We start from the raw sequence: 23388 nt of genomic DNA on the forward strand, positions 1-23388 counted from the left end.
CTTAATGTGTTGAAAACAAAAATTCCTGCATCTATGGGTATTAAAACCCTTTACAAACCTTTATTGGATTATCTTAATACGGATTGTCATTGGTTCATGAAAGTTGACATTTTGGAGATTAATGATTTTTACAAACAAACATTTTTCAACAAATGTACTTTTAATCATGTTGCCCTTTAAATGCATGTACACATTTTGTATTTTGAAAAAGGATACATGTATTATTTAATATAAGGTAGTTTTATGCACACAGAACACATTAGGGTGGTCAAAAAAGGTTTCCAACTAAACTGCCTTTTTTGCCTTTTTTGACCTAAATAAATATTTTTCAACCTTACATTTTGTCATTTTGTCTTTTGGAAGACACTTTTATCCAAAGCAACTTACAGGCAAGGCAAGACAATCAAGCCTTATTTTAAAAAAATAAATAAATAAAGTAAAAAACAACAGGAAGTAGACAAGTGTATAAAAAATACCATACGCAACAAGAAAGCAGTGCAACAATCAACAAAGCGCTAAAAGGGTTAAGCGTTGAGGTGTTCATGGAAGAGCTGAGTTTTCAGGTGTTTCTTGAATGTACCAAGAGGGTCAGCAGAACTTTGAACAGGAACTGCCAAAAGTCATAAAACACAGAAAGATTGGTTATGTTGTTAGATCTAATTCTTTAGGCTAAAGATAAGGTGTCAGTATATGAATTTGATCACCTGTGTGGCATTTATACAGAAGCACATTGCATTTACCAAATAAAAAAAATTAGAGACCTTATTTCATAAACATGAGACAGTTTTCATGTAATTATGAGATAGTCAGTCATACTTAGGAGATATGGAGGTCATAATTATGAAATACAGCCTCTAATCCTTTTTTCTTTGGTGACTGCAGTGAGCTACTGCTGAATCGAATTTCAAAAAGGTTTCACTTAATCTAAAACTGAATAAGCTATAGTTCACAGATAGTGGTTCTGATGGCATCAAAGCAAAAAAGGAGACATTTCCTTTATCTAAAATGAGAGTAAATGTGTTTTCCATCTTCTGTTTCATCATTGTAATTAGAGCTGAAATGATTAGTCAATTAATTAATTAGTCAGAAGGCAGAAAATTAATCTGGAATGGTTTTGATGACCACTTAATTATTTGAGTAATTTTTTTAAACAAAAGAGGCAAAAATTCACTCTCATATTTGAGAATCTTGATATCTTGAAATGTCTTCTGGCTTTTGGAAAGAAAGATATTTGAAGATGTCACCTGATCACCATCTGATCATATTTTATAAACCAAACAATTAGTCAGTTAACCGAGAAAATAATTGGTTGATTAATTAATAATAATGAAGTGAATTGTCAGTTGTAGCCCTAGAAGTCATATTGAAATACAGTTGTTATTAAACTACCAGATCTTGCACTTTTTTCTAGTATAACACTATTTTTTATTGTGCTACATAAGAGATTCATATAATGTATGGGTGCTGCATCTTTTTCTTCTTCTTTGGGTGTGTGTACGTTCATGCCTCTTGAAAATCTCAGCACTGGTTGCAGTTGAGAATATAAACCACCTCCCACACACACAGCCACTGCCACCTGAATGCATGCACAGAGATTTCCTCCTGCATGCTTAATACCTCCTTGCTTGCTCTCATGACTGCAGCAGCTTGACATAGTTTCACACCTGATAAGAAGTCCACAGAACAGACTCCTGGCAGTCTATTCAACAACCTCCCTACCACCAACCCCCCCTTACTGCTGTTGTTTTAAAGGTTTCCTGCATGTGTGATACTAAATAATTCAGTGTCAGCGACGCTGCCTACAGGTCCTAGTGCAGAGAAAACAGCCTTGCTCGTCATTCCTGCAGTATGCACTCACACAGCAGCTCCTGAGAGAGGCAGAGAGAGATAGCACACATCCAGGGAAGCTGCAGAGCACCCACGCCCACCGGGGATACACAGGACTCCCCTTACTCCCTCCCTCCCTCCCTCCCTCTCTCTCACCCATCCCCTCTCTCTCAACTCTGTGCTCAGCATTATCAAATCTGCTGGGGTTGTAGGCAGTGTGACCATCGGCTCTCAACAAGCCACTTGCCACTGACTGAAACTTCAAGAAGCTCAGTCACACAGATTCCCCTGTCCGCCTGCCGAAGGATGCTGGAGCTCGGACCGAGATGGCTGAGGCTGATCTGCTTGTCGGTTGTGTGCCTGTTTCTCTGTCTGCCAAAGGAATCAAATGCCAGGAGAGCCCCCAAGATACCCCGCTGTCCTGCGACTTGCTCCTGCACCAAAGACAGCGCCTTCTGTGTGGATACCAAGGCTATACCAAAGAGCTTCCCCCCTGGAATCATCTCTCTGTGAGTGGAAAATATATTTATGTGTCTTTCACTCACCAAAAGCATCTTTTCATAACCTGTATGAAGTCGCAGCAGTATGCAGGCTGGTACAGATGGCTACATCACTGATGTCACCCCTCATTATGTAATGATGCATGAAATCCCTACTTGTTTTTTAAATACCTAACATTCAATAAAGGCATTTTTTTTCTTCTGTTGTATTCTCGATGCTATGTGTCTTTGCATTGACATAGAGATGTACACCAGACAGCATTGCGTAATAATATTAATAATGTCCCTCTGCCATATGCTGAACTTAGTTAAGGGAACACAGCAGTAAAATCCTGTAGAGCTCCAGGGAGGAATACTAACAATAGATTCCCTATCTGACTGCAGGAGACCTGCTTCTCCTCTGAGAGATTCAATCTTGAAGAGAGATTCACTCAGTATAATGAAATGGAAAGCTTAACACTTGATGGAGGAAGGTTATGTTTTGCTGAGAAGGTTACAACATGCTCCCTTTCATCTGATATTGACCCCCATCACCCCGTTGATTGAGTATTGAGTTGAAACAGTCCAGGGAATTCAAGAGCACAGGCTGCTGGAGGTGTCCTCATTTCTCAATAGAGAAGAAGTGAAGAAGGGAAGTTATGTGGCCTAGTTTTGAGGAGATTTAGCCCTCCATGATTTACAAACCGCAAGGACAGATGTGTCCTGAGAAAAGAATGGCCTCAGAGGGAATAAAAATGATCAAATGGTCAATGTTGTGAGAAATTTTCCACCATCAACCACATGACGTCACATTTGTGAGCTCTGTAACATCTGCATCCTGCCATCTAGAAGCCTGGCTGATGAGCTTGTTTGTCTGGACAGGACGATGGTGAATGCAGCCTTTACAACAATCCCAGAGGGAGCTTTCTCACACCTTCACCTGCTGCAGTTCCTGTGAGTGCTCCAACCTTCAATATAACAGATTATTAAGTTTAAAACATCACAAACCTTCAGTGTCTCTCTAACGACCAGTTAAACTCATGGTAACACTTTATTTCACAGGTAACGTTTTCACACAGTCGATGTTGTTGAACACGCAGACATCTTTTGTTTTGCAGTGACAATGAGAGGACTTCAGCTACTAGAAATGAATGGCGATTGAAAACAGTGGTGACATAGCAGTAATAAGAGTAAAGTGGCTCTGTATCAGTGTCATTGCCAATGACTGAGTCCCTTCAGTTCTGCTCTGCCACACAAAGGGCTATTTATCTGCTCAGATGCAATCATGAGTGTGTATGTGCAAATGTGTGTGTGTGACTTTTGTGTGTAGGTCTGCATGTGTTTATGAGTATAAATCGCCTGATATATTTATGTTGTTGTTTTGAACTTTTGCCTCGCATTGAATCTTTGTTTCCTTCTTTCTTTAGGCTCTTGAACTCCAACACATTCACCACAATTGCTGACGATGCCTTTGCTGGTCTTTCCAACCTACAGTACCTGTAAGTGTCTAACTTTATGTCTCTAAGTGCAAATGTATTACGACTGCAAAATGATTTTGACTGAATTAAGTCTTTTAGACAATAACTTGCTAATGAAATATGAATAAAATGTTCTTATATGATTTTATATGTACTGACAAAAAAGGCACAGTTTTAAAGTAAGATTATTACTTTTGAAATAAGAGTTTTCGTCTTACAAGTGGAAATTTAAAAAAAATCTGCAAGAAATAGAAGTTCAATACACTCAGGGACTTTGCTGCTATAGCTTTACTTGGTCTGGTATGACCAGTGGTCATGTTAGCTAATGTTAGCTAATGTTAGCTAACTTAAGCTATATAGCTGACATTAATTAGTCTGGTTTCTGACTTTGACTCTTCTCTTCTTGTGCTATTGTTAAATTATATTTTTAACAATTACCATTATGCTGTTGTAATTATGTATTGTAACTGTTAAAGTGACACAGCCTCACTTTAAAGCAGGATTATGAGCTATTTTCAGTTTTGCACTGTCTCCAGTAAATCTTGGTTGGTTTATTTCTCTTTTTTGATGAATAAAATCAACTTGACCTAATGCTGCAGTATAAGATTTCAGGTGTGGACTCTGCAGTATGGCAAAGAATGCCAAAAGTAAAACTGAAAATAAATCCTCTTATGACAGAGAGCACACTGCCTCTGTAGTGAAATAAAGCTGAATATGCCATTTTGTGAATTGATGGGCTTTAGAAAGTAGTTAGCTGATGGGCTTGGAGTGTGCAGCTTTCTGGCTCTGGCTGCAGCCCAGCCATCAGGCCTCTCTGCATCACCACCACTACCGCCACTACCCGCTGTGAATGCTAATAAAGCCATATTTTCATATCCAGCCACCTCTACAGAGTCTGCACATGCTGTATGTCCTCGACAATCAATAGACAAAACAAAGACAGGATGGACTCAAATGATGCTGACACGTAAACCTTTGTAATAAACACTGCACTCACAGTCTTATTTTTATCACTTTGACCACAAGCATTAAAAGAGCTTTTAGCATAAAAGTCATTGATTTTTTTTCTGTGCAGTTAGTACACTTAATGTATCAATCAGTTGGGCAAAACAAATCACAAACAAACAAACAAAACACAAATAAGGAACATTGATCTGTATTTTCACAGCCTCGTTTGTGGCCAACCCAAACGTATTCCTAAAGATAGACAGGCTGTTACCTTTTGTAAACCCATCCTGCTGTTACTGGATATAATTGCTGCTTACTGTCAGACTCCTTTTGTAGCCCGCACTGACAACACAAGCTCCTTTACAAACATGGATGACATTCTATCACACTGGCTGAATGTCACAGTTTGTCATCACTGTGTGACATATGAGTGATTTGTTCTTTCTCAGGTTCATTGAAAATAATGACATCCAGACTCTCTCAAAGTATACCTTCAGAGGACTCAAATCCCTGACTCATCTGTGAGTATTTTGTTGATCTAATAAGATGAAGAAAACATGAACACATGCTAAAGCACATACCATACTAAAGAATTCAATCCTGGCGTGATATCACTTTGCACCATATACCAACTGAGAAGCTAATGCTTTCTTTATAAACATGATATTTTCACCACATTGGAGATTATGTCTGCTGTCAACCTGAGCAGAGACACACAGATTATCCATAAAAACATAGTAATAACAATTCCTTCTTATGGGCTTTTTCAGATCTCTCTCAAACAACAACCTTCAGCAGATGCCTAGAGATCTCTTCAAACATCTAGACATCCTCACAGATTTGTAAGTGTCCCTACTCTGAAATCAAAACAGTGTCTGGACATCCCGAGAGGTTTGACCTTGCAATCTGTCACTATAAAACACTGGTTTTCCGTGGTTCCCTGAGGGTTTAGTGGAGCACCACACTCATCTGCAAAACTGTCTGGCTCAAGTGTGTGGTTTGTTTCTGATTCAGACCATGCTAGTGCACTTTTTTGTCTGTTTTTCCTTCCTGTTTAGACTCTTTACTGAGAGGAGGCTTGGAAGACCTATATTAGAGAATCTGAGAGTTTCTCTTTTCCCTTAATGTTATTCAGAGACCTCCGAGGGAACTCTTTCCACTGTGACTGTAAAATCAAGTGGCTGGTGGACTGGATGGAAAAGACAAACACTTCTGTTCCTGCCATCTACTGCGCCAGCCCCTTTGAATTCCAGGGACGCAGAATCCATGATCTCGCACCACGAGATTTCAACTGCATCAGCGCAGGTTTCACCTTAATCCTTGACTTTTTTTGAACATTTTGCCAAAAATATGTCATTTCATGGTTTATAAATATTGTCATTCTGTATTTTCCTCCTATAGATTTCGCTGTTTATGAAACCTTCCCCTTCCACTCTGTGTCAGTGGAGTCTTATGAGTTTAATGGAGATCAGTTTGTGGCCTTTGCTCAGCCTGATTCAGGTTTCTGCACTCTGTACGTATGGGATCATGTGGAGATGGTCTTCAGGAGGTTTCATAACATTACCTGTAAGTTGCTGACTATGAATGTATAAAATTGCACCATGCTATTTTTTCTAAATAAAATCGAATGGCTTTTTAACTTCCATGTGTCCCCCCCTGCAGCTCGTTCTGCTGTGTACTGCAAACCAGTGGTGATAAACAACACACTTTACATGGTTGTGGCTCAACTTTTCGGTGGATCTCATATATACAAGTAAGGCTTGAAATTTGATCCATTGTATTAAAAAACATGACCTTAAAGGAGTAGCTTGACATTTTAGGAAATACACTTTAAGACTCAACTTTAACTTTATTTCTGAGAGTTAGCTGAGAAAATTGATACCACTCTCTTGTCTGTGCGGTAAATATGTAGATGGAGCTGGAGCAAGAAAGTGAATAAGCACATTTCCCAAGACGATTGCTTGAATTGTAAAAAGCTCTTGGAATACTATGACACGTTTTTTTTAATGTTAAATAACAGGTGGGAAGAGGACCCACAGCGCTTTGTAAAGATCCAAGACATTGACACCACTCGGGTAAGGAAGCCCAACTTTGTGGAGACCTTCCAGCTGGATGGAGAATGGTACTTTGTAGTAGCAGACAGTTCCAAGGCCGGCTCAACCAGCATTTATCGATGGAACAGCAATGGTTTTTATTCCCATCAATCCCTCCATCCCTGGCATCGGGACACCCATGTGGAGTTCCTTGACGTTGGGGGAAAGCCTCACCTCATCCTCTCCAGCGCCTCTCAGCCACCAGTGGTTTACCAGTGGAACCGAAGCCAGAAGCAGTTTGCTTTCTACTCCCAAATCACTGAGTTAGCCGACGTACAGATGGTTAAGCACTTTTGGGTGAGGAAAGTTCTTTACCTTTGCCTCACACGCTTCATTGGCGACTCCAAGATCCTCCGCTGGGAAGGGCAGCGTTTCGTGGAGATCCAGACTCTTCCCTCTCGGGGCTCAATGGCAGTGTATCCCTTCACGGTGGGCCTCCGCCAGTACCTCCTCCTTGGAAGTGATTTCTCCTTCTCCAGGGTTTACTTGTGGGATGATCTCACTCAGCGCTTTCAGCCCTTCCAGGAGCTCAACATGAGAGCCCCGCGGGCGTTCAGCTTGGTATCTGTTGACAACAAGGACATCCTGTTGGCTGCCAGCTTCAAAGGCAACACCCTGGCCTACCAGCACCTGGTGGTGGATCTGAGTGCCAAGTAGACATGTGAGAGTCAAAGAGAAAGGAGGTGTTTCTGAGCATTTATCAACACGTGCCAAATAAATGAAAGACTGCAAAATGTTTAAGCCATGTAACTAAAGGTCTGCTGATGTTTTAAGCAAGGTAACTAATTAAATGATTGTTTAATCTATTTTATGCACTATCCCTTAACATCTGAATGAAATCATGTTATAATTCACAGTATCAGTAACAGGCCAACATAAATGTCATGTCACTGCCTCTGTTCAGCTAACCATATCCCTTGGCCAATGTCTTTCTTTTTTGGTATTATGTTGTATATTGTACTTTACTAATGTGAAAATGAAGTGCATGTGCATCTACTGAATTATTCACTGGATGAGACTGGATATTGCAAGTGAGTGTAAAACTATGGCGGTTAAGTTACAAGGTGTAATTTATCTGTGTAGCATTTTGCATGACACTGTACAAATGATATAACTATGTAAAACAAGCAATATTTATCATTGCAATACCTTAAATCCTTGATTATGTTTATATGAGAGATACCCTTATATGCCTGTTTTGCATATAATGTTTTACTGCATTAATGACATGGGGTCAGAGCTGGCCTGAGGCATAAGCAAACTTAAGCAGCCACTTATGGGCCCTCAAATGAAATGAAAATGCAAACTAATTTAAATGTTGTTCTGTTCATTTTCTCGCCATAATTTAAGTTTTCATAGATTTCCTGATTTTGTTATTGTGTCCTCCCAGTTCAACAGTGGCATTTTGGGAGAGAGAGGGCACCATGGGAGTACTAAAGCAAATTTGGGGAGTGGGGACTATAACAAATAAACCATTTAGGGGACATAACACAAATTACAGAGTGTATATTAAAGCTATTAATCATAACCCTATTCTGTGTTTTTAAATGTACAGTCACAACCTGTATTCAATTGTTGCTGTGTATTTTTGCACATGGGCTGGGAAGTGGGCAGGGGGTATTATTAAATCCTGCTTTACGGCCCCTGAGAGAGCCTGTGTCTTTCTATGTCTTCAAAGCCTCTACTAATTTATCTTTTATTACAGTACAAATCAGCCTAAAAGAAGTAGGAAACGAACCACATTAGTCTGTTTTTGTAAACCTGGATGATGGTGTATGATAAAAAAATAATGAAATGGTGTCTGTCTCTGTGCCGTAATCAGAAAAAGGTGAAGTAGCGAAAAATTAAATGAAAAATAACGAAATTACTTCTGGAGAGAAGACTGATGCGCAGAAACGGTGCAAGCGTGATGTTTGTGAGTGAAATTCTTGGTGCGCTTGTTTTGTTTTTCAGTGTGTCTGCGTGGGTGGAATTTTCGTATTTGCACGTTGAGACCGTTAGCTCCGCTTTTGCGCACTGTTCTGAATTGTAAAACACGCGCAACGATATGTTGTTGATATCCGAAACGCTACTTTGCGTGTCAGACACATTTCAGTGCTTCATGGCGAAGTAATAGTTTTATTTGACGGCTGGCAGTGACATGTGAGTTACTGCTCTGGTTTTCCCTCAACATATAATATTTGAGCTCACTAGTTATTTCTCTCTGACGTTAGGTGGTGATATTTTTGTCTCTGGCTGATGTGACAGCTCGTATTGAACATTGCTTGCTAACTATCAACGTCTAAACTAGCTAACGTTGTCGTTAGCTGCCTGACAGCTTGACATAACAAGTCGATTAACAGATTTATCGTAGCTGAAGTTTCGACCTAGATATTACAAATGTCGAAGTCCACTGAAACGACCCTGCCACCGGAGTGGGACGACGACGAGCGGATGAATTTTATGTTCTCCGACTTCAAGGAGAATCGGGATGTGAACACGACGGACTGGGACAGTAAAATGGACTTCTGGACGGCTGTGGTGACACAGAGCTGCAGGGACCGCGGCACCGTGTGTGTCAACCTGCAGGACCTGAACAAGAGCTTCAGGAGGAAAGAGAAATCACCGCTGGGCTTGCCGACTGTCATCCAGTCCATGGCCAGGTAACTGCTGCTGTGTCAGCTGTGTCACTGCTCACTGCTGTCCGTCTGAGTCAAATCCTGCATCAGTGGTTTTATTTTAATTTCTTCCAGATGTGGGAAGATTCAGAGGGAGTCAGAGTTTGCTGCTAATGTGGACTGTGGCTGGCTGTCCTGGGGAGTTGGCCTGCTGCTGGTGAAGCCTCTGAAATGGACCTTCTCCACTCTCCTGGGAAGCAGCCGTGTGCCTTTGGAGGAGTCGTTTGTTGTCATCGAATTAGTGAAGGTTTGTCAAACTTGTGTCATGAGGTTGACATTAATGTGCACCACACTACACAGTTATTAATGTACTTGAGCCACCATTAGTGCATTTTTTAGCTATACTTTCACTGAATACAGTAAGATGTAGTACATTATATTCATCTGGATTCCACTTGTGTTAATGTCCCCTCAGGTTTTTTTTTATTGTTGCAGATCTCCTGCACAACTCTGATATAAATTAATGAACTAAATAACATTTTGTGTGCATTGAAACAAAAACTGAAATAGTGCATGCAAACTAGTGTTTGCAACAATGCTGACTGGTTTCTATTTCCCTATTTCCACCTGATGGCAGCTGCTAAACACAAAGCTTGTTTTATACTTTCCAGGAGAAAGCAGCAGAATTACTCAGGGTCTACCGGAGCAGTGAATTTGCAAGCCGCTCCATACTTTCATTTCAAGAGCTTTGCACACTCTCCTCTGATGTTTGTGCTGATGAGAGCACCCTTTGCATGGCTCTCCTGCAGCTGCAGAGGGACAAACAAGTGATGGTTTCGTTGCACGAAGGCGAGAAGGTAAACTATAACCTACCATTCAACAAGCTGTTCATTCACAGTCTTTAAAGGCATTTTTTTCATTTGTCCCTCTTCATCTGTCTTCTTTACAGATTGTTAAGTTTTGTCAGCCAGGGCAGGATCGCGTCTGTCCTGTCAGTGATGTGGATATAGGCATCTACCAGTTACAGCGCAGTGAGAAACTGCTGGGAGAGCGGGTAGAGAAACTGGGCCTTGAAGCTGACAAGTACATCAACTCAAATATGAACTTAAAGCAGAATGTTTAGTACTAATTAATTGGTTGATTGTGTATTTGATCTATCAGGAACTTTTTGAGCAAAGCCTGTGGTGCTGTGATCATAAAATTTTAAATCAATCATCAGGGAATTCATTATTATTTTAGAAAATGACTTTTTGGGTTTGTTATTTAATCAGAATTAAATTGTTTCAGCTCCTAAATAACAAGTGTTTTGGCTACAATTATGCCGCAACAATGCTGGATTATTAGTCTGGTCAGATGGACTGCATTGAATTGAAATGGTTCATGAAGTCAGACTTTGTGATTATCATTAAAGCTTTGTGTTCTCTCTGCGTAGGTGCAAAGAGGAAGCAAGGGTTCTGCTTCGGGAAGGCAAGAAATCACAGGTGACTGCTGATGTCTATACTATAATTACACGTTTTATTATGTGCCAATACATATCCTACAGAACTTGGTTCAGTGCTCACATCCACTGTCTATCCAACAGGCACTGAGGTGTTTGAAAGGCCGAAAGAGGGTAGAAAAGAGAGCAGACAACTTGTTTGCCAAGCTGGAGTCTATCAGAGGAATCCTGGACAGAATAGCCCAATCACAGACTGATAAGATGGTAAGAGATAGAATGAACTTCATCACTCCACTTCACTACACCCACTCACAGCTTTACTGAGCAACTGTGACCAAGTTTGTCTGTCAGTACTGTAAGTGTGTGTTTTAAACTCATCTGTAGGTTATGCAAGCATATCAGGCTGGAGTGGCTGCACTTAGACTTTCTCTTAAGGATGTGACGGTGGAACGTGCTGAGAGCCTTGTGGATCAAATCCAGGAGGTAAGAATATATTTAAAGCCATTTATTGAGTTTTTATTGAATCTGACACTTGTTATCCCTAATGTATCTTTTCTCTCATTTGAACAGTTATGTGACACTCAAGATGAGGTGAACCAAACTATATCTGGCGGTGTGACCGGCGCAGGTATGCCATTCTGTTGAGTACAGTGTCTTTAATTACTATTCAGTATGTTTAAGCATCAAGAAGATCTAAGTTTGTCGAATTTATTTGTAGATGAAGACATAGATGAGTTGGAGGAAGAACTGAAATCATTGTTGGATGAGTCCAAGCCGGATATAGGTTTACCTGAAATTCCAACAAATCGTCTTGGACCTGTCTGGGAGCCGAGCGTCACAGGTGACAACCTGCTTAATTCTCTGCCTGCTGTACCTCAGAAGCAGCTGAATATTACCACTGAACAGCTGGAGGAAGAATTGAATCAGTTAACTCTAATGGATTCAGGTTTGCTTTCTTCTTTCCCTGTTTTTTAATTTAACAAATGTAAAATAATTGTTGTAACATATGGTTATATTTTTGTTTTAGGCTTACAGCAGAAGAAATCGCCAACCAAGAGATTAGAGCCTGCACAGTGATGACACAGTCAAAACATGGCAAGTGTGAAGCTCTGCATCAACACATCAACATAAACTGTATCTCAACATTTTCTCTCAGCTAGAGTTCATAGAAATAAAAATAAAGAACTAAAGTGGCAATTGCAAACTAGTAATTGCAGGTGTTGTTATACTGTGTATCAGGATGAAAGCAAGTCACTTTCATCACTTTCCTTCAGTTAATAGAAATAAAGAATGCCTTTGCTGTGGACGCATGCCAAAAAGGATTTTAAATTAACACTCTATTCAACTTGAAAGCTTTCAGATCTACTTTGTCATCAGAATCAGAGAGAATATTAAAGTGAATATTTTAAGATGTCTGAAATATTCTCTGTGGTGTGCCACCACTAGGAATGCTTTTAATTTTGTGATATTTTTTTGACAAAGTGTAAGAGAACAACTGTATTTGTCTGTTATTGTGTGTTTATTGACGTGTGTAAATGTCCCTCATTGAGAGTCCTGTGGAGTGTATTAAGTGGCCTTCTGAACTGTAAATATTAAACTAAAGTAAATTTAGTTTGCCAAACGAGGACTGAAAAGCTTACCTTAAGTGAGTTTAACCAAATATGTTTCTCAAAATAAAATTTATTTTAATCACATCTGCAGTGGTATTTTTATTGTACATAATGATTAATGTCTGTGTCGGCATTCGCTATTCAGAGGCTGAGCTGAGGACAAACTGCACTCTTTGTGCATGAATGAACTGAATGTACATTGTTCCATTCATCAGTTAATGTTTGGTTTGCATGTTTGCTTGAAACGAATCTCATTTTACCATTTATTTACTTCAGGGTAGCACAGGGACCTGTGGGGCAAAATCTGGGTGATTCAAAGGTCTTAAAAATAATAAAAGGATGAGATGTTCAAATTTTCAGTCTGGTAAGGAGGTTTACATAGTTAGGCAATTATGCTAATGAAGACACTGGCAAATCAGGTGTTGACTACAACATACAGAAGAGATCAACATACATCCTCTGTCTTGGTGCATCCTGGCATGATGCAGACATCTTCCTCTAGAGAGGAATGTTTGTAATATGTGGGTTCAGATCGTTTTCAGCAGCTTAAACATACTGTTACATAACTTAAATAACTAGTCATGGTCAACACTTAAACAGAAGTGAACTGTTTAAATTTACTGTAGAATATATTGAATAAAAGTAGCGTATTTTTAATGACCTGGAGAATAAGCAGTTAGTAGGAATAGTAGTACAGAACATTGGCCACCAGGGGTCACTGTCAAGTTTTAAAGCCAACAGGGAAAATAAACACATCTGCTACTAAAATGTGTCAATGTGTGTATGTGACCCAAATACCGAAGTATGAGTTGGTCAAGTTCAACCATGCATATTTCACACGAATGTTGTATAACACAGCAGAAGATCAGAAGGCTGTAAAATAAATCTAATATGTTATTGAAAAAACTTTGATCAAAAAAGATAATCCAAACTGAAAGTTCTCTTTTAAATATCTGAAATATAGTTGGAAGCATTCTGGAAATGGTATATGTGTTGCTTCTCCACAAAATAGTATGTATGTAAATACATAGTAAATTAAAAACCCCACTTTGGAATGATGCAGGTAAAAATCATAGATGAAGCCTCCTTTATGCCAGGTGAGAAGGTGGCTGCTGGATAATATCATGATCCTTATTTTAAGGTGTGCAAAATGTTAGTATCAATGTAAATGATCTTTTCCTTCAGTTTGATGTTCAAACCTGTTTCTCAATCGTTTTAATATGTTGACATGAAGGACAAGAGGCTTTCATGAGCGACAGATCTTACATTTTTGTTTGAGTTTGTGCTGAAATAAGAAAATGCACTGTTACTCTGCTCTTCACAGTTTTTGTACTGATACCAACAGTCTCACCACACATGTGATCTGAGGAGGACACCTAGTGGCTGAATGCATGAACTACAAACACACTGAACGTGATTCACATCCCTTTTCAACACAGTACAGTTGTTCACAAGTTGTTATTGTGCATAATATATTGTTTTGTATTGTGAAATACAGTAAATATATGAATGTGATACTGCGCAGCTGTTGAACTTCAGAGCAGAAGTGCACTTGAGCAAGGCACAGCACCACCAGCTGATCCAATGCTGCAGATCAGCAGGGTTTGGTTCTCATATAATTTCTGTTTTTTTACACCCCAGGATAAGTAAAAGATTACACCACTTGTTATGATGTCACTGATCACCTGTGCTACAGGTCAAGGCCATCCTGTAGCAGTTGAACACTTTGCACGACGTCAGGCAGAGCTTTTCACCATCATCAAAACACCACATGAGGGGAATATCTTTGAAAGAATGGTGTTCATCCCTTCTGTAAATGTATAAACTTGTAAAATCTATGTCAAGTAGCATTGAAGCTGATCTTGAGGATCACGGTAGCAACACTTTAATAAGACATTTCATGTTGTCTTTTCCTTTAATTTGTCACCCATATATAGAGAAACCAAGTAGCCAAACCAAAAAAAAGCATTGCTTTATTGTATTGATTTATATACTTCAAGGACAAGTGATGTTAATGTGAAAAGCAGGTTATTAAGTGATAATAATTACTGTCATGTTGGTGCTGTGCTAACTACTTTCAATATCTGAGGTGCTGTTGTGTTCTCTATTAAACAATAAATTAAAAAAAGGATTCAATACAAATGTACAGGCTTTATAAAGTACTGTTAATTATATCACAAAATCCTATTACAGCACTGTTTTCAAAAATGCCCTTGTATCACAAATAACAACAGTGAATATTGTTCAAGCCAAAACTTAACTCTTTCAGTTGGCCTTCGTCATCTCTCTCCGAAACACAAACACACACTCTCTCTCTCTTGCACACGCGCACACACAAACAAACACCTGTTCATCATTTCACACTGCATTTAAACATATACACCTCTGCGGTTTTTGCCAGTCAGCAAAAGAAAAGTAAAATTACAGTTCTTTCAACGTGAGAACCAGCAAATTTCAATTGCACATTATGCAGCTCATACCTATAGTAACATTATTATACTCATATCGCAAGAAGATGAAAGACATTCGAGGAGTATTTGTTTAATAATTTAATTTCTAGCCTATGCAGCTGCAGATATCTTGTTATATACTGTAGTTTGTTGATATGCCCAGACTATTGTTGAAAAGACAGAGATATGTAGAGTTAACTATTAGCCATGACTACACTACACAGCTTGTGTATGGTTGAACCGAGCAGGCACTGATGCAGATATTTGGCTGAGAATTTGTTGTATGCACCACATATAACAGAATGACGTGAAAGTCGAAGCAAAAAATCAAGATGTGTATAATACAAGATCTCGTTAGGTTGAAAATAAGAAACATTTGGCATGCTGTATAGTAGTCCTTTTCAACTGTACATTAAGAAAAACAAGTTTTTATGGAACACCATAAACAAAATGATCATTTTGTAAATTCTTTTTCTTTTCACATTGCAGTGTTGCGTAAAAAGCAGGCTACACAGTGGGTCAGGCTTCTTCCTGCTCTTGCGGTGTAGTGTATGTTTTGTGTATACAGTAGATATGTGTGTGCATTCATGTGCGTGTTTGCAGTGTTAAACTGTCCTGTCGGCTCCAGAACGCTTCCTCACAACCTTCTCCTCGTTGACCTGGTCCACTGCCAGTGTCTCCAGCTCTGCCTGCGGTGGGGCCAGGGGAGGGGTGCCATGTGGGATGCGGTGTGCCACGCCTACATGAGCCCTGTGCTGACGGTCCCGAGCAGGGCTGTGGCGAGGGCTGGCCGTAGCACCCAGGGGAGGGACAGGGGAGCGCTCAGAGGAAATAGGAGGGATAACAGCAGGCCGCTCTCGCACCACCTGCGGTTCAGGAGACTCTTTCCCAGCTTGCAGGAAGGGTGTTGGGTCAGGCATGGCATCCACTGTCTCCCTCAGGACCAGCCGCCTACCGTCTGAGCCGAGCCGGTACACCTCTGTCAGCTCAGGGTGAAGAGGCTGGGAGAGGCTCTTCTTCATGCGGCGCCGTGGGGTTTCAGGCTGCCTGTCCTTAGGTGGAGGCGTGGGCTTGTACGAGGTGACTGGGCTGACGTTGGGGCTGGCCTCAGAGGAGCTGCCGGCTAACAGCTTCTTCTTGGTGGCGTGAAGCTGTGAGGTAAGGTAAGCAATGGTACTCGCTCTTTGCTCAAGCTCCCCGGACAAAACAGCCAGCTTATGGCTCTTCATCTTAAGCTCCTCCAGGTACTTCTTCTCCCTCTCTTTGATGGTGTTTTCCAGGACAGAGATCATGGCGTTCTTCTGCTCCAGGTCTCTAAGCAGCTCTGTGTTCTCCTCCTCCTTCTTCTTTAGCTCGGCCTCCAGCTCCTCACACCTCCTCTGCAGCTCCCTGCATCGGACCTCGCTGCTGTCTGTACACACAATAAAAAGTAGTAAAGACGTGTGTATTAGAAAATGCATGTAGTAAAGAGGTGTTCAACATGTTTCTCTTTACAAAGGTGCACACATTCAGAAATACACACCCACATAAACGCATACCAGACCAATTATTAGTACATTAAATTCAGACACTGACTATGGACAGTGTGTCAGCAGCGAGAGACAGTTTGATCCTATGAAGACTCATCTGCAGTGGGCAGAGAGCTCCAGTCTCACATTACATCTCTGATGGACAGCAAGGGCACTGCTCTGCTCTGACCTTCATCTCTGCCTGCTTAATGCTGCCCCCACCCTGCCCCACCCCACTCAGTTGCAGCCTATACAGCCATCACTGTGTATGTGCAAATTCCTGGAATAAAATACAATTATGTATATTATTATATATGTATATGTTAGAAAGGTGCAAGTTTTCAATGTCCCGTTTACACTTACATTTCCCAAACACCTCCCAACATAAAATACAGGGATAACTAGAGAGATGACTTTCCCTTAATATTTTTGAAGTGGTCTGGTGCATTTTCACCCCAGTAAGAGCAGCTGAGCCCTGCTGTGCTAAGCAGGTTGCAGGCTGTGCATTAGTGCTGTGACAGATAATCTCATTTCCTGCACTCCAATCTCTGAGATGTCCCACACTAACATGATAGTGCCTCTCACTGGCGTCTCTAACAATACTGCACAGATCTAGGCCAGCCATGTTAGAGAGCCTGCAACATGCTGTGACTCTGGTGAGATGCAACATGCTTCCTGATCAGTTATACAGAAGAACAGGGGGTCATTAAAGCCTCTAAATAAATTAAACTAGAGTTGTATGCAGCCAGTCTGGGGCCTCCCTGCCTGTACTGTACAGTATTTCAATTCAGTATAGAACAGTGGAGCTGAGTCTGAACAGACCAGTGTCGTGACTCCATGTCATGGCCATGGTAACGCTGGGGGGAGGGGCAGTAGGCAATGAGCAGTGGGAGCCCTAATGAACAGCAGGGTGTCCCACAATGCAATGCTTCCTGGGTGGGACTTTGTTACCGGGAAACAGGCGGAGGCCGTCCTGTCCAATGATAAACCTCTTTATTTCAGCAGAAAACACAGATTTACAGTCTTAACTGTTACAGGGTTTAGTGGACTGCTGTGCACTTTCACTATTTTAGTCTGCTTGTGTAAAAATAAAGTTGCATTTTGTGTTGTTACAAATCTGAATATCATTAACAAACCAAGTGGAAAATAATAGTTTTTAAAAGTAACTCTCTTTTAAAAGTTTTGTCTCTTCTGCAGCAGCACTGAACAAACTGCCTCGCTGACACAGTGTATTGATCCAGAATCATCTGTGGCGCTGTGTGCAGATACATATAAATGTGTTGGGTGGAATTTACTGTGAAAACAAATTTCCTGCAGGACAATAAAGACTTTGTCTATATACTACTTTAATTTATGTCATACAACAGTCATTGTAGATGAAACCACAGACAGAGGGACAACACTGACAAACCAGAAAACCAGAACATTGACAGTAATTCAATTTCTGCATCATCAGTATTAACTCTACATATTGCGTGCCAATGGTAAAATGGATGTGTACAGTATGATGGAAGCTTACCTGAGGGGTCAGAGCTTCTAACAGTGAGCTCGTATGTCAAGTCTGTGAAAAAAGCAGAGGGTTACTCACATGTCTGCATCAAATGAGATTACTACAGGTCAGCTATGAAACAGCACGCTCCTCACACAGCCTAACTAGCAGCAATGCTTGTTTGGTGAAAACATCTCAGTGCTTTCCATATGGTGGACTATACATTTAACAAGATTAGTGAGAGTTGAGAGGCAGCTTTAGTGACAGGTTAGGATCCGGGAAATCGGGGCTCTGGCAAACGGTGTCTTGTTTTTCTTTGAACAGGGTAACCATCTTTATATGCCTCCCTTTGTGGAGGATTATATTTATTACTGGCGGTACGATCAATACAGGTTTCACTGTATTGCATCAGGGTGTACTCATTACTGCTTGAGTGCATTTCCTGTAAGTCATCATATTCTCTCTAAAAGGTTTAATAGCGAGCAGCATTACAGCATCTTTTGGTCCCAAATATCCCTTCAGTTTGTACATTTGTCGTTGTTATGAACTCTACATTCAAATAACGTTACTGACAATATTTGTTGTTTGCTCTGCTGTTATAAGATTCATACGTTCTCATGAGACATCCTGTAAGTGTTTCTTTAATTTTCCAAAGCAGCATGAACAGAAGAGAGGTACAGTAGCTACTTGTGCTCACCTGTGCATTGCTGTTGTAATCTGCGGATCTCTGCATGTAGCCCCTTCAACGTGTTGGCATGGTCCTGCTGGAGGAAGAGCAGGTTTTTCTGCGCACTGTGCAGCTGATTTTCCAACGCAACGTTTGCTGATGCCATGGCTGATTATGTTCAGACACACACCAGCCCTGCAACCCCCAGACAGACAGATGACAGAAAAGAAGGAGACAGAGGAAAAAGAGGAGGGGAAGACTATAAACAAGAGTCAACCCATTTGGCAAACAAGCCATTACTTCTCGCTCTGTCGCCCATAAACATCTTGGTTTTGGGATGTGGTCCAACTTTGTTCTGTCTGCGAACTGGCCAAGACAATCTGCCTTAGATGACATATCGAACTAAGCACTATTAGATAACCCCCATGAAATCCATGGAGGCCGTTCAACAAACCCACTATATATAGAAATTGTAACACTTTCTGTTGATAAAAAGAGCAGCAAACATAATAATGATACAGTTAATATGGACACATATTAATATGCAGGAAGGTATGTAAGCTATCATGATTAATCAAGCTGGATCCATTATACAGTAAGACTGTAGCAGAAAAACGCAAAGAGATCATAAATAGGTGGCTTAGTTTTTGCTTACTGTAATTAGCAACCAATCACTGGTGTGAATTTATTGATTTAGAACAATAGTGAGCAATGTAAGCTTTCAAAAACAGACATCTGAAAGATAACACTAATGTAATATAGATTAATCCAATCTACGTATTAGTAATTTTATTAGAACTTACAAAGACGTCAGATAAGAAAATACAGGTCAATTCTTACACTGGCATTAAAATGGCAAATTAAAGAAAGTCTAAAAAATGAAATTATGTATGTAGATTAGCCAAACACATCGATAAATGTAACAGTGACACTGGGTGTGGCATGAAGGCTGCCAGTCTTGAGCAGGCTTCTCCCTTGCCTGCCTTGCCCCACCTCCCTCCTCCCTCCCTTCACTGGACGTCCTTGTCCCCAGAGCCAAGCCAGAAAGAGAGAGAGAGAAACAATCACTCAGTCCCAACATCTCCACCCTCTGCCAGACAACTGTACTGGGCTGAGAGTTGAAGCACATTGATCCCTGCAACACCCCTCCTGAGTGCAGAGAAAGCCTCTCCCTGCATACATAAGCGTGCTTCAATAAAACATCCCAGAACTTCTCACTCTTACATCATCAGCTCACTAACATAAATAATAAATCCCATAACACCTCACTGGACACACTGTCTGTTGGATTTTTTTTTTGTACATTGCTGACAGAAGAAAAAGAAAACATGTGATAACCAAAACACAGACTGATAATCACAAATATTGCTGGCAGTGTGTCATAAAGGCTGAAGAGATAATCTATTATTGATGAGTAATGTGGAGTCCTTCCGGTAAACCCTGCACTGCAAGCACATCTCTCATCCCAGCCCTTTCCTAGAATAGCTTAGATGGCTTTCCATTTGCAAAGTTATGACCTCAGCCAAGTTGACAACATGCTTCATGCCACAGGGTGGAGGTGACAGCGGAACAAAGGAGAATTTAGAGGCCTCTAGTGAATTAAAGAGAGACAATAAAGTTTCTCTCCCTGTTTAAGAGGCAACGTAGCGGGTTAATGCAAGAGAGATTCATTTCAAATCAGCATGACTTGTCTCCCTACTTTTCAAAACATGCAAATGCTGTCCATATTTTTCTTCTCCTAATACACAAACCAACATTTCCCCATACATAAATAATCAATGAACTGCAGCAGCATGAAACATTAGCTAGTAGCTACCATCCTCAGCCACAACAAGAGCTTGGCAGTCATAGTTCTTCCTGTAATAAAGCGGTTTCTTTACACACAGATGTCCATGATTCACCTATTGAGTTGACAATGTGGACTACATCTTCTCTTTGCAAGTCTTCACTAATATTATAACTACTAATGTGCGGCCAAGTGCGTTTGGGACATTCGTTTCTGCACTAATCAATCTGCTCCTCGCCAACATTTAAACGCCTGTCTTGTCAATAATAATCATAATAATGGGCAAATCTAACTAATTGAATCAAATCAAACTAAAACAAATAACCAGTATAAACATTACAAATACTAACCTGTAGTTACAATGGAGTAGTAAGCTACGTATTAGCCGGCAGGGATGCTTAATACTTTCCACGGCACTTTCAATTTCAGCACCTGCATTGCGGACAGCACCCCAAACCCACACATCGCACATTAAACCTCTGCTGGTCCTGGCAGGAGCTGCCAGAGGATCATTACTTTCACACAAAATGATATTGTTAAGCTTCAACCAGCGATATCTTTCTGGATATGACCTTCTTTATCATGATCAATCCAAACGCTAATGCTCGTAAAACTGGGGCCTGCCGAGCGGTGCTTCATACAGCCTAACTTTAAGTCTTCAAAACAGACCACTTTCCTTGTTATTTTATGAGTTAATGTACTGTGGGCTGCCATCACTGTATTTCTCTGGTCATCACAAAGGCTGCCCTTACAGCTAATGTTATTGTATTTCTGCTGTCCAGTTTCAGGAACTGCAAACAAGCTAGCCCCGACGCGAGCTACTCTGGTAAAACGTCACACCAAACTCCCTTTACAAGCCGACACCCAAATACTACACAACTATACACAAAAGGAAACGTACCGACCCTACAAGATGAAAAAGGTTTGTGGGCATTGTGGAGGTTTTCTGATAAATTCGGCATACGATGAATCCATCAAACGGCGCTCACTTTCAATAAAAGTCCTAGTTTTAGCAACATTGGGCGCATACAGCTGCCACCTTGCTATTCAACGATTTGAGATTTTTCTGACGAAGAAACAACAGCAATAACAGGCAAACCCATCGGGAATATCATTGAAGTCAACCTGCTTGGATGAATGCCGAATTGAACAAGTATCAGTTAAAATACGTAAAAATAAACTGTATTTACGTTTTAAGATAAGATCAACACACCGGAATTTGAATGAAACAATCTATCAATACAAGGGCTTTAATTGTGCTAGCTAGCTGGGCAGCTAGCGAGGATATAACTGCTCATTATCTTCTTGCGGGGGGCTTACCTTATGGCTAAAATGCACAGCCGTCGAATATTTGAAAACAAAAAGACTGTAAATATGTCGCTGAACCGACTATAGCCACACCGGCTAACCTAAGTGCGTTCTGCCTTGCCGGGCATGTCGGTGATGCCTTGGTCGGGTGAGAGAGGAGGGCGGCTGTGTCAGTCTGCTCTCATCTCCCTGAGATACTAGACAAAATAAAGCGATGCATCATGGGAAACCAGGGGAAATTATCTGCCCCACAGAGACTCAACCTGCGTCATTTTTTATTAATTTCATTTTTAAAAATAGCAACACGAGCGAATTAATTAATTCCAAAACGTACAATGTGAGCTGTGATTCAGATTTTACTTACGTTTCATGAAAAGAAATGTTGAAGTAGCGGTTGTCAGGGACGTGCTTACGGTTTTCAGTGACTAGCGTCGTCACCATAGCAACAGAATCTGACACCTGTTCAGTGGTGATGCATTCACGCCATCTAGTGACAGCATCGGAATATTGTAGACTTACTGCAATAAGTGAAATATCTAGAAAAAATGTCTTCTTAACGCTTACTATACTGTATTTAAATATCCCCTCGAGACATGTTTTAAGATGTATATAAAATACTCTGATTAATATATACTTGGATTAATAATTTCTGTCTGATATGTTTTTCCCCCCACAAAAGCATTTCAATTATCTTGTTAAGATCCCTAAAATAATATCTACTCCTTCTCCCTCATTTAAATTCCAGTATCTATAAATATGTGAATATATTTCATTTCAAAAGTTTAACTGTGGGACACAAGACGTCCTCTACTGTAAAGTCTATCCTCAGTGTTTGTGCAGTGGAGGCTTCAAGTTTCCACATTGAACTTGTCTAAGTTGAATATTGGACCAGAATTGGCTCCAAACTATTTGTTATGTCACAAATCATGCTCGTAGGCCCGTATCTTAAAAGTGGATTTTCAAAGAGCACAGAGAAACTTTCCACTTTCAGCAGATGAATGTGAAAACAAACTCTGCACATACATCATTCTGCACAGTGAAGCTCAAACATCCAAATGTAGGAACAAGAAGAAAAACATATTTATGAGTGGAGGGGGACTTCAGGTGTCATGTTTAACGTTCATTATGTGCCAAACTGCTGGTGAAATAATGAAAGTGGATGTCAGCTATTGGGCAGAGAACAGCTGATGGACAGCAGAGGGGAGTGTTGCTCTTCGGTTGGATACTACAACAGTATACTGTGATCTCTTTCATTCAACATTCACACATTCAAACGCTACACTACCCTCTTTCACAGTCCAACTATAAGAGTTTACACTTAAACTATTACTTTAACGTTTTTTTAATCAATCTAGCCTATTTTCTCATAGTCTCACTGTGTTTGGTCTTAATAGTTTTACTGCTTTAATTTTCCATTTTAATCCCTAATTTTTCACATTTTCCATAAACTGATGCATTTTAAAAATGTATCTAAACTCAAGTTTTGTATTCTCTAGTGGTCTTTTGTCCAGAATTTCAGGATAACAATCAAACAGTTAAGCATGTGGCAATACATGCTAAGAGATGTCTGAGTTCTATAATAGCCAAAAATAAATGGACAATTTGTCATATAAAAGCTTTACTAATTTGTTTGTAGGGTATACCCATTCTCATGTATGCTGCTACAGTGTGGGGCTTCAAAAGCTGCTCCTGTCTTAAAGCTGTTTGGAA

The 23388-nt window shown here is 40.4% G+C and overlaps 3 protein-coding genes across 4 annotated transcripts; 2 read left to right on the forward strand and 1 right to left on the reverse strand.

Moving 5' to 3' along the window:
* Nucleotides 1-2023: 2023 nt before the first annotated feature.
* lgi3 (leucine-rich repeat LGI family, member 3) lies at nucleotides 2024-8475 on the forward strand. Its single transcript, XM_044366181.1, has 9 exons — nucleotides 2024-2336; nucleotides 3189-3260; nucleotides 3734-3805; nucleotides 5182-5253; nucleotides 5503-5574; nucleotides 5868-6037; nucleotides 6134-6298; nucleotides 6395-6485; nucleotides 6753-8475. The coding sequence occupies exons 1-9, from the start codon at nucleotides 2134-2136 to the stop codon at nucleotides 7480-7482; spliced, it is 1647 nt and encodes a 548-aa protein (XP_044222116.1). The 5' UTR covers nucleotides 2024-2133; the 3' UTR covers nucleotides 7483-8475.
* A 393-nt stretch (nucleotides 8476-8868) lies between these two features.
* On the forward strand, nucleotides 8869-12554 carry chmp7 (charged multivesicular body protein 7). Its single transcript, XM_044366193.1, has 10 exons — nucleotides 8869-9467; nucleotides 9558-9729; nucleotides 10094-10279; nucleotides 10372-10505; nucleotides 10855-10903; nucleotides 11005-11124; nucleotides 11245-11343; nucleotides 11431-11488; nucleotides 11579-11806; nucleotides 11888-12554. Exons 1-10 carry the CDS (start codon nucleotides 9205-9207, stop codon nucleotides 11935-11937), a joined length of 1359 nt encoding a protein of 452 aa, XP_044222128.1. The 5' UTR covers nucleotides 8869-9204; the 3' UTR covers nucleotides 11938-12554.
* A 1863-nt stretch (nucleotides 12555-14417) lies between these two features.
* ccdc92 (coiled-coil domain containing 92) lies at nucleotides 14418-22116 on the reverse strand. Of its 2 annotated transcripts, XM_044366203.1 has the most exons (5): nucleotides 22043-22084; nucleotides 21691-21875; nucleotides 18615-18779; nucleotides 17948-17989; nucleotides 14418-16331 (listed from the first exon to the last, which is right to left on the reverse strand). In XM_044366203.1, exons 3-5 carry the CDS (start codon nucleotides 18748-18750, stop codon nucleotides 15526-15528), a joined length of 984 nt encoding a protein of 327 aa, XP_044222138.1. In that variant the 5' UTR covers nucleotides 18751-18779; nucleotides 21691-21875; nucleotides 22043-22084; the 3' UTR covers nucleotides 14418-15525. The 2 variants fall into 2 exon arrangements, with proteins under 2 accessions (XP_044222138.1, XP_044222146.1); XM_044366211.1 differs by lacking the exon at nucleotides 21691-21875 and having other exon boundaries at nucleotides 22043-22116.
* Nucleotides 22117-23388: the final 1272 nt, after the last annotated feature.

Source organism: Thunnus albacares, chromosome 2 (assembly GCF_914725855.1).
Source record: "Thunnus albacares chromosome 2, fThuAlb1.1, whole genome shotgun sequence".
Lineage (NCBI taxonomy): Eukaryota > Metazoa > Chordata > Actinopteri > Scombriformes > Scombridae > Thunnus > Thunnus albacares.